This window comes from Ostrinia nubilalis, chromosome 12, assembly GCF_963855985.1.
Source record: "Ostrinia nubilalis chromosome 12, ilOstNubi1.1, whole genome shotgun sequence".
NCBI lineage: Eukaryota > Metazoa > Arthropoda > Insecta > Lepidoptera > Crambidae > Ostrinia > Ostrinia nubilalis.
Genome location: NC_087099.1, coordinates 14,850,874 through 14,862,147, shown reverse-complemented (window position 1 = coordinate 14,862,147; position 11,274 = coordinate 14,850,874). Strand labels below are relative to the sequence as shown.

At 41.8% G+C, this 11,274-nt stretch overlaps 1 protein-coding gene across 1 annotated transcript; it reads right to left on the bottom strand.

Moving 5' to 3' along the window:
- Nucleotides 1-222: 222 nt before the first annotated feature.
- On the bottom strand, nucleotides 223-3,994 carry LOC135076598 (putative transporter svop-1). Its single transcript, XM_063971027.1, has 11 exons — nucleotides 3,975-3,994; nucleotides 3,778-3,848; nucleotides 3,053-3,214; nucleotides 2,508-2,670; nucleotides 2,148-2,269; nucleotides 1,714-1,958; nucleotides 1,451-1,614; nucleotides 1,175-1,292; nucleotides 789-1,096; nucleotides 409-536; nucleotides 223-310 (listed from the first exon to the last, which is right to left on the bottom strand). The coding sequence occupies exons 2-11, from the start codon at nucleotides 3,839-3,841 to the stop codon at nucleotides 273-275; spliced, it is 1,512 nt and encodes a 503-aa protein (XP_063827097.1). The 5' UTR covers nucleotides 3,842-3,848; nucleotides 3,975-3,994; the 3' UTR covers nucleotides 223-272.
- Between the last annotated feature and the right edge of the window lie 7,280 nt (nucleotides 3,995-11,274).

The following is an 11,274-nucleotide window of genomic DNA, read 5'->3' as shown; positions in this document are numbered from 1 at the left end:
ATAGATTAAACGTCTCTTCCGGTTTATTAGCTCTTCTTAGCTCAATCAAATAGCTCAGTGACTTGATGGCGCTAGATGGTGCTTCTCCAAGAGAGCCTATGGTATGGCCTGTGAAGAGAGCCCTTTAAAATCAAGAGAGGGATTTTTTAAGTAAATTTGGATTACGGATTTGTTTAACCTTGAGGAGCCATGGTATTTTTTGATAAAATTAAACACATTAAATTATTGTTTTGTATGTTTATATTTTATTCATTCAATTTAAAGTGGTCTGCTTAATCCGGAGGTAGCAATGTGGATACAGCCAAGCCACCTGAAAAATCATTGCAATTCTTAGGGTGTGTGATTTGCGCTTAAAATTTAATTGAAACTTAAGCTAAACATAGTGAAATAATTAACGGAAATACTAACTAATGATCAGCACCACGTAGCCGCTAATCATAGGCGTGCAGTGATCAGCCAGGAGGCCCGCGATCAACTGCACGCTGAAGAACCCGAAGCCCCGAGCCACCACCACCGACAGGCAGGTCGCCATACCTCTAAAGTAAAAATACAAAAGTACAGTTAAACTTCTGCTTTATTTGTAACTACTGAACTGTAGATCTACCTACTGAGTGAAGTTATACTTCTATGTACTAAGTATGGGCTAAAGTTCCAGCTACTCATTTCCGGTTATGTCGTCTCGTGCTCACCATTCATCACAGTTTGATGAAAGCTAGAGAAAAAACGGAAATGGGTAGCTGAAACTGTGGCCTACTACTTCACAAGCTGGATACTTATTTTGACCTTACCTAAGATGAGTTGGATTCAGCTCCACCAAATACGTGTTTATATTCCCCAAGATCAAAGCCACGTATAAAAACACGAAGAAGAGCCCAATGCTCAGCAGTGGGATCGTCACGAAAAGCAGCAGGATCCCGCTTAGAGCTGCTATGATGAAGACTGACAAGGTGCTCCGCTTCTTGCCGAGTAAGCCGACGACAAAGGAGAGGAGAATAGAGAATAACGTGCTGACTCCCGAGTAGACCATGACAGCGTAGAGTGTTAGAGGCTGGATGGCTTGATTACAGTCAGGTTCGCTTTTGAGATCTGGATCATTCTGGGGGTAGAAAATTGTGACTAACGTGAGACCGAGTGATGTTATTCCAATGAAATATTATCTGATTTCAGTACTTACAATTTCCTGGGAACTGGCAGCTCTACTAGCAACCTGACAGAAGCTCTGGCCTGACATATCCTCTCGGTCGAAATAGGCATTGATCATGGTGGGTACCCACATTGTGTAGCCCGTTGATCTGGAAAATATTGGCAAATTCTGTTACGCATGCGAGATTCAAAACCATAAAATAGGTAGTGGTTATGAATAAATTACCAGCTAGAATATTGGCAAACAGTAGACCAACCCGTATGTTCAATATGAATAATGACTGTTTGGTTGCAAGGTCATACTCACGTCATGTATGCGCATAAAAGTATGTAGTAGAGCTTCAAGGAGTTGTAGAGCAAAGGGGGTTTAAAAAGCGGGGCGGTTTGGTTCCACGTTCTTCTTAGGAAACCAATTTTGACGGTTTTGGTATCATCTGCCGTTGCGATCTCTTCAAGGTAAACGGCTTCTATCTAGTTAGAAAAGCAAGTAATAAATTAAATATTTTTTTTAAAGAGAAGGCTTTATCTAAGAGAGAAGGCATTTAAGTAGCACATCTTGCACAGACTTACGGGAAATTCTGCTTTATTGCTGACTCCATTCCACCTATACATAGCTCTCAAGACGTCCATCGCTTCAACTTCTCTGCCTTGGCTGAGCAGGAACTTGGGACTCTCATACACAGCCAGTACGCCTATAGAACCAATAACGCCCGGCAAGCTGATGACTTGGAGAAGAAGGCGCCAAGGACGGTAGATCAGGGAGAGACAGGAGATTGGGATTGCAAAGGTCAATTGGAATATTGGGAGGGCGAATGCTGTAAAAGAATGTTAGTGGGAGTTAGCTAAGTTGATGATCATCATCTTCAAATAGATATAGACCGTGGACATTAGTCCACAGTTAAAAGCTTACTGTATCTAACTTTTTTTTAGGAACAATAAGTAGTTTCTGCTCTGAGCTTTTTAGGGAGACATGATCTTCATTAAAATACATTAAATGTGCTGACCGCATATGACGAGCTGCACGACCATGGTAGCGCTGGCCATCAGGAACATGAACTGGCTGCGCACGCGTCGCGGAGCGCTCTCCCCAACCAGAACAAACGCCGCGGCATTCGCTGATGATGTACTGGACAATGTAATGAAAATGGTTTTTGAAACAATAAATAAAATAATTATATAAAGATCAAGCAACCGGAAGACGTAGTAGTGTGGGCAGGCCTACAAGGTAGACTGACGATCTGGTGAAGGTCGCAAGAAGCACCTGAATGCAGGCAGCGCAGAACCAGACGTTGAGGAAATCCTTGAGGGAGGCCTTTATCCAGCAGTGGACGTCGTGCGACGGGCGAATATACAAAACTACTTACAAGCAGGCTGACATGAACTTCAAAATGGCGAGCGTCAAGTAAGTTGGCGCCATACTTGCTGCCACATTCAAGATGGCGCCGACCGGCATGGCGATGAGCAGGCTCCTGCGCCGGCCCACTGTGTCTGCACACAGCCCCCAGGCGTACGACGATATCATTACACCTGTGAAATTGCAGCTACTCATGACCCTAACAGGTGTAGCAAGTAAAAAATGGGACCTTAAAAAAATAAGGTTAGGTAACTAAATAACTTTATTAGCAGGTGTGCTAACTGTATATTGCCACTGCCGTAAGGATGAAATTTTGTTACTTTACTGCCGAATATGTTGGTGCACATACTTAAATGTTAAAAAAGTTTAGACGTCATAGAAGTAGGTAAATTCTACAAGAAGCGGCGTCGTCATGGCTTGCGCTGAAATTCCCGTTGATTTTGAGTTGGAACAAGAAGAATTTTTCGAACAGGACTGCTATGTACTACGGAAAAATCTATACCATTCACCGCGTTATGATCATCATTTCAATCAGTTGCTTGATCAAATATCTACCAATAAGTGGCACAGCCGACAGCAGCCCCTGCTGCGCGGTGCTGAGCTTCATGTCGCAGGCCACCGCCGGCAGTGCCACGGAGAAGCCGAAGATGTCCAGGTACATGGCCAGGATGAGCAGGCAGCAAGCCGTCAGAACGCTCACGTTGTATTTGCCGAAACCTTTAGGGTTAGAAGAAAGGAAACTTAGTCAGTGATCATAATTTTTAGTTAAATGACCTAGTAGTCTTTCCTGCAGGAATTTCAGCACTTCGTTCATGAAAAGCTTCTGTGAAAAGCTTTGTGGCTGAAAATCGAGGCTTGTCAGTTGGAGTTGATGTTAATTTGTTTTACTGCCCAACTATCCGCCAAGAATACGGATGGTCCTATTCTCCATCATCATTTCAGCCCATTAACTCTATGTTTCAGCCATAGGACGGCCTTCTCCAATGATGTAGCAGGAAGTCATTGGAAAGGCTAGCTGTTCCCAATGATATTAACATCTAAAGCCTGGTCCGTGAGCACGTAGAATCCCGTCCAATGACCCCAAGCTGCCCATCCTTGTCGCTCGCACGTAATTATGTTGCTGTCGCGCTCGCACACTCACTGCGGGCGCGCATCGCACAGTCGCAACAGCAATATAATTACGTGCGAGCGACAAGGATGGGCAGCTTGGGGTCATTGGACGGGATTCTACGTGCTCACGGACCAGGCTTTAATAGGTACTTATGTAATATTATTCTTACCTGTCACATCAATAGCTTCATCAAACTCCAGTCTTTTGCAATCCTTTGCGTGTAAGTTTGCCATTTTCCAACTTTTTTATATTGCACCCTTTCATAAAAATATTTATTTACTTACATTTATCGTGTTTCATAAGTTTAATTAAATAAAAATATTTTTGATTTTGTTTGATTCTTGTTTTTTCTCATAAACTAAGTACCTGTTCACGTAAAAGAGAAGCAAGATCCGTTCTGCTGACAATTCTGCATACTAACAACAATTGGAATGAATAAATTAAAGTAGATGTATCTTATTAAAATAAATAACGCATGTTTGTATGTTCGCTTGATTTAAAAAGTTTTTAGCTGTAGGTGCCCAATGCCTATATACGTAAGAGAGAAGTGCATTTAAAGACAATGGAATTAGTTGTCTTGATTCAGTAATAAGATTAACTTTATTTCAGTTTTCATTGACTCTATTTACCATCTAAGACTTTTTAGATGGCCGTTTGTACCTGTACCGTTTATTTATTTATTTATTCATAAATTTCAATTTAATACATACTTAGTTACCTACATTAAGAAGGTATATTGTAATAATTTTTAATCTACTATACAGTGTGAGTCACGTTAAAGTGTACATATGAAAATAGATGAAACTAGACCTATTTTTATCGACAAAAAAGAGGTCAAAAAATTTTTGAGATTTTTTTTTTAATTTTTTATAGAATTTCTTTTCTTCCAATTACTAATTGTAAAGAAAACGTAATAACTTTTAAACTAAGCGGTATATCCTGATAAAATAAAAACAGTAATAATGCTAAATATCAGGCGATACTAAACAAATACACAAAATACACAAAAAAGGCCAACAAATAATAAAAAATGATACTTTTTGAAAAAAATCTGCTTTTAAATTCGTGTTTTTTTGGTTATTTGATAAATTTCTCCAAAAAATGCCCCAATAGCCGGTGATTTTTATTACTTTGTATTATTCTCTATCGTATTACCTTCGTAAAACCAAAAATCGCATGTCTCTATCCCTATCACAACGTTTGCAATGATCGTTTGAGCTAAGCCTCTCCGAGCGCGCCATTCAACGCTTCGTTAACAACGAAACTGAAAATGACTCTAGATTTGTAATTTTGATAAAGACAAGTTAGATTTCAAATAAAAACAAAAGATTTCGAAGTAAAATTAGCATTTTAGTTAAAATTAAAATTGTCTCTACCTGTAGCGGAGAATAATGTTGTAACAGGCCTTTGTTCAAACGATCATAGCAAATGTTGTGATAGGGATAGAGACATGCAATTTTTGGTTTTACAAAGATAATACGATAGAGAATAATAAAAAGTAATAAAAACCACCTGTTATAGGGGCATTTTTTGGAGAAATTTATCAAATAACCAAAAAAATACGAATTTATAAGCAGTTTTTTTTTCAAAAAGTATCATTTTTTATTATTTGTTGGCCTTTTTTGTGTATTTTATGTATTTTTTTAGTATCGCCTGTTATTTTGCATTATTACAGTTTTTATTTTATCAGGATATACCGCTTAGTTTAAAAGTGATTACGTTTTCTTTACAATAAGTAATTGGAAGAAAAAAAATTCTATAAAAAATTAAAAAAAAATCTCAAAATTTTTTTGACCTCTTTTTTGTCGATAAAAATAAGTCTAGTTTCATCTATTTTCATATGTACACTTTAATGTGACTCACACTGTATAAAAATAAGTCGGGTTTTCCTCCCTGACGCTATAACTCCAGAACGCACGAACCGATTTCCACGGTTTTGCATTCGTTGGAAAGGTCTCGGGCTCCGTGAGGTTTATAGCAAAGAAAATTCGGGAAAAGCGGGTAAAACGGGATCCACGCGTACGAAGTCGCGGGCGGCCGCTAGTTGATTATAAATTCTTTTAACAAATTCAAATAACCAAAGACAAATAACAAGCCTAGCCTTATTGCTTAGTTTATCTAATTTATGCAATGTCAAAGAAATAAACTAGTTTCACTTGCTTTTTGTTTTCATGAATAACATATACCACTAAAGTGACTTTGCCATTGTTGTCCCTGCACGGTCCACGTATTGCTTATTGAATTGTATTTATGCACGCCCGTATTCACAAACGATGCTTGCTTAAGGGAAGCAGCAAATCGAACGCACAGCGTTGAATAGAGCTCTGTGATTGGTTCGTGTGTCACCCTTTCAGGGCCGGATCGTGAATTTGTGGGGCCCTGGGCTGAAACTTCTTATGACGTTGTCACGTAAAAATATCGTCCGTAAACCGACTTTACAGACTATTTTTTTTTTAAATTATGGCCTACTTTTTAGCGGGATCTGGGGGCCCCTTGTAACCCCGGGGCCCTGGGCTGCAGCCCAATCAGCCCATAGGTAGATGGCACGAGGGGGATGTGTAGTGGCGGTGTCTCTAGACATCGCCAATGCCTTTAATACTCTACCCCACCAATGTATTGAAGAGGCCCTGAAACATCATAAGGTTCCTCAATACCTGCGGCAAATCATAACCGCTTACCTTCGAGAGAGAGAAGTGGTTTTCCCAACAAGCGACGGCTGGGGCAGGAGGCCAGTGGAGTGCGGTGTCCCGCAGGGGTCGGTCCTAGGGCCGCTCCTGTGGAACATTGGCTACGACTGGGCCATCCGTGACCCAGGAATGCCTGGCGTGGATGTTGTGTGCTATGCCGACGATACCCTAGTCACGGCAAAGGGAAATACTTTTAGGGAGGCGGCCATTGTAGCGACAGCTGGAGCTGCGCATATTGTAAGTCGCATTCGGCGACTTGGGCTTAGGGTAGCACTAGAAAAGTCGGAAGCGATTTGCTTCCATGGGCCACGGAAGAGACCGCCAGTGGGGTCGGAACTTGTTGTGGGTGGCGTCTCCATCGGTGTCGGGGGTACCATGAAGTACTTAGGATTGGTCCTTGACAGCCGGTGGAACTTTAAGGCCCACTTTAAAGCTCTCGCACCCAAGCTACTGAGGGCATCCGGTGCCTTGAGTAGGATTATGCCCAATTTGACAGGCCCACGCACGGGGTGTCGCCGGCTTTTTGCAGGGGTTATTAGATCTATGGCCCTATACGGCGCCCCCATTTGGGTTGACGCATTAGGGCGCGACAATACCACAACACTGAGGAGGCCGCAAAGAACAATGGCACAGAGGATAGCACGGGCATACCGCACGACCTCAAGGGAAGCAGCATGTGCACTCGCGGGCACTCCACCGTGGGAGCTCGAGGCCAAGGTGCTGTCAGAGGTATATTACCGAACCGCTGCCGCTAGGCGCGATGGTAACCCTCCTGCCCCCCGCGAAATCGAGCACTGGCGAGACGAGGCCCGTGTTTTGATGTTAGATGAGTGGGCAGAATGGCTGGAGGAGCCCAGTGCTGGGCATCGAACAGTCGCCGCTCTACAACCTTGTTTACGACAGTGGGTAGAGAGGAGCAGTGGTTCTCTCACATATCGCATGGTGCAGGTGTTGACCGGGCATGGTTGCTTCGGGAAATACCTGCACCGTATTGGTCGGGAGAGGACACCTCAATGTCACCATTGTGGCGCCGATGTCGATACAGCGGAGCACACCTTGGAAGACTGCCCGGAATGGACACAACAAAGAGCTGCGCTATGCGCAAATATCGGACTGGATTTAACACTGCCGGCGGTGGTTAGAGCCATGGTCGGCAGTGACAACGGATGGGACGCGGTGAAAGTCTTTTGCGAGACTGTTATGTCGGCAAAGGAGGAAGCCGAGCGAGCCAGGGAGGTAGATCCCCTCGCTGACCCTGCTCGGCGGAGAAGGTTGGGCCGGAGGCGACGTGCTTTTGCGCGTCGTCTCTGACACCTAGTCAAATACTAGTCATAGCGTAAGGTCCATTATGAGTGCCGGCGGATAGACCTTTTACACCTACCCGCTGGCCTCCATTGTATATTATGTAAATATAGATAAGCACTTTGTACATTTGTATATATCATTTGTATATAGTTGTATATCTCCGAGTGGTCAGTTGCAGTACAACAAACTGTAACTATAAAAATCAAAGATGGCGTGGTCGAAGTTGGAGTCTGCACGCATAGCAGACGGTCTGCGCATAGGTGGAACATGTCGGGAAAGGCCTCGCTACACCGGCTCCCACCTGTGCTCAGCGAGACGGAGATGGTGGATTTTTAGTGGGTAGGCCCCTCCCTTCTGGAGGGGAGAGCCCCACATAACCCGCCGCCTGACCACAGTGGCGGGTATGCAACTCAATGCATTTTTACCACCGAAAAAAAAAAAAAAAAAAAAGGTAGATCCGGCCCTGCACCCTTTGCGTGCACGTGCACTGTGAGATATCATAGTAATGTTTGTGAATACGGGCGTTTAAAATAGTAATTACCATCTCTTCCTGTCTGTAATTTATAGTTCATTTTATTTCACATGCAAAAAAGTATTTATTGTCAATGTCTCATATATCGATTAGAGTTGGGAAAAGAAAATATTTTAAATGCTTGGAAGTTTACCCAATATTTATAATTTACCACGCTAATCTTTCCACTTTCGTAAGTTTCGTTAGAATCATATGTTTTCCAATGGAAATGTTGGCGCCACTGGCGCACGTATAACATTGATTGATTCGTATCGTGCCTCTAAAAGTCATGTTTATAATTTTTTATTTTATTCTCGTGTGAGGCACTAAATCTGTGATTTTTTTAAATGAACGTATTAGGTATGTGATTTGTTAATATTTTAACAGAAAATCCTTTATTAGCTGCCAGCCTTTATTACTAAAATTATTTCTACTGTTAGCGACGTCAATAATAGTCAAGATTAATGTTGGCAGCATCATGTCAAATAGTGCAAACTAGCTAATTAATCTGTTTCGTAATTAAGAAAATGAACATGAAATTTTCGCCAAAAAGGCAATACCGTAGCGAAAACCATCAGGCTCTCTCGCTTACTCACTCGGTAGGCCTCTTTCTTGCATTATCTGATCTCTCACTTCCACAAAATAGCTTCTCTTTCACACTTTTCTGGAAAATCTGGAATGTTCAGGAAAAAATAGAGAAGAAACGAGACAGAAATATCGGACCTCTCGCTTCGAACATTCTAGAGCGTGAGATAGCAATATGTTTTGTCCTTGTCTTGCACGGATGGTCCGTTGCGCGAGGCAATACCGTAAAGAGAGCCGTTTTAGGTTTTTTGTCAATAACTTCGCCAATTTTGGGAATTTTGTGATGAAACTTTTTGTATAATGTAGATAAATTAATTACGCATCTGTAGAAAATAAGAAACCATTGTAAAACTACCTGCCAGTTGGAGAAAATTAGCAAAAACTGTGGATTTCCCGAAGACAGGGATAGCAATAGCATGTGAAAGCGGGATGGAGATAGCCGCTCCCCATAAATACGGAATGAACCGCTCCAGCTGGCATGTTCAGTTCAGAGAACAAGTGCTCCAAGCAACAAGTGATCTGAAGAAGCAAGAACTGAGAAAAGGAAGCGAATAATAAACGCGAGAAGTCTCAGCAAGTGAAATAGTGGTTTTATTCCTGCAAGTAGCACCTACTACGCCTGACATAGTAAGGGCAAGCTCTCAACGGCAGTCATCATCGTCCGGTCAGCGCTCTCGAACACACACAAACGCATACAGTCCACTGCAGTCCACCACATCTACTAAGACTATTAATAGGCCTATTTAATTTAAAATAAATAATTTGGGGACTTTTACCGCTCCCCCAATGCGATTGGGGCGCCAGCACTGGGCACTAAAACGTGCAGCTACCAGGGCCTCATAAGCTGAAGATAGTGCTCTACTTGTTGCTGTTTTTCCTCGGGGGATGGGGTAGTAATGGAATGGGGTGAAATCGTAGTAATCATGGCAGAGCTCAGCGCGCTATCGTCGTCCCGCTCCCACGCACTGCGGAAAAATCAATAACCTCCTTGCGAGCTTTGCGCTCCTGGTACTTTTGCCTAAAATGGCGGATCCGTCAACCATTTGATGGCGCTAGGTGGACTTTGAAGTCCCCATTGTTTTGACAGTTGGGAACACGCTTTTCCCGTTTCCTATTTTCCTTGCTGGAATTTCCGATCTGCATTATTAGGGCGGTCTTTTGAGCGGTGCAAGCTCGAACTCGCACAAAGTGTGGTGCAGGAAGTGTATAAAATGCGAAAAGTGAACTCAAGAAGTGGGAATTTCTTTATCAATAAGATTTTCCGAGTGAGAAAGCGCTTGAGATCTTCGTAGACAAATTTCCGCGACATCTGAGCTACCAGGCGCGCATGAACGCGAGGGGATGGAAACACGCGAAACAATGCGAAAGGAATGCGACAAGGAGATGTGAAGCTAAATAACTTTGGACTAGGTCTCATTCCAAATCTGTGTACATAATACCCTGCCTGACCAACTGTATTCTTTTTAGTGTGACCGAGAATAGTGAGAAACAAAGAAAAAGTTCTTACTTATTTTCCATTAATGTTTTATTTTTATTCATTAAGGAAATAAACAGCAACATTCATGGTAAATTAAATAAATTCAAATAATAATGGTGAACTATTTCTGGATTTTTTATACTTTGCATGTTTATGCTGAAAGAACCGTAAAAAAGGCAGAATGTTTTAATTAATGAATGTTTTATGTTTAATTTCTTCATAACTCCAATGTGGTCGAATATCTGAGATATGAATTTAAAATTAATACCACCTGGTATTCCTGAGAAAAAGGATTTTTAAGACACAAACAACAAAGTAATATTATAAGAGTTGCTTTTTCCCTTTTGAATACTATTTGCAACCGAATAATTGTTTGCCACATCCATTCTTTCGTACCTATCCGCTCCCTACGAATGTTCTATCTAAAAATCGATAGGTCAACGCATGCGCGCCCTACAATCGCCGTGGAAACGCGCGGACTCTTCCTACTTGCTGTGAGCCTGGTACTGCCGCCCACAAAACTGAAATTTCCCTGCCCTCGATCAGCTTTCCCGGAAGTAGAAAACCTTCACATCCGCTTTCTAGGGCGGGCGGAAGTCATTTCCCGTTTCAGCATTTCGTTCGTGAAAAGCTTCTGTGAAAAGCTTGGTCACATGGTGGCTGAAAATCGGGGTTTCTTGGCTGAAGTTGATATAAGATAATTTGTTTTACTGCGCAAGTTTCTGCGCAGTGCACGGATTGACTTTTGGCGCCACTTTTTCATTGATGAAAGTGAGTGTCTTTTGAAGCACCACACTTTTGTCACCTTTTGTACTTTTATGTTAAACTGTGTGTGTAATGTTTATCAAATCAAATCAAAAAAGCAAATGAAAGGGCTGTGAATACATAAAAATAATATATTTTCATAATTTATTTTACTTATCAACAACTTAAAGCTAACTCTATTATTTTAGGTACTTACATACATTTTTGGTTATTTTTTAAATACACTTTATACCAATTAGCATTATTACACGCAAAACAGTCTTTCTTTGGTCTAGCACACTAGTGTTTTTGGACTTTACGCAAGATATTTTTTTTATTGGAATCTTACACATTTTC

What these genes read in the sequence shown, in the direction of transcription:
- LOC135076598 (XM_063971027.1), bottom strand. Translation starts at nt 3,841, where the DNA reads ATGGCAAACTTACACGCAAAGGATTGCAAAAGACTGGAGTTTGATGAA. An exon ending in GTCGGCTGTGCCACTTATTG is followed by an intron (nt 2,671 to 3,052) that starts GTAGATATTTGA and finishes GCAATTTCACAG; the next exon opens with GTGTAATGATATCGTCGTAC. An exon ending in CTACGTGGTGCTGATCATTA is followed by an intron (nt 311 to 408) that starts GTTAGTATTTCC and finishes ATGATTTTTCAG; the next exon opens with GTGGCTTGGCTGTATCCACA.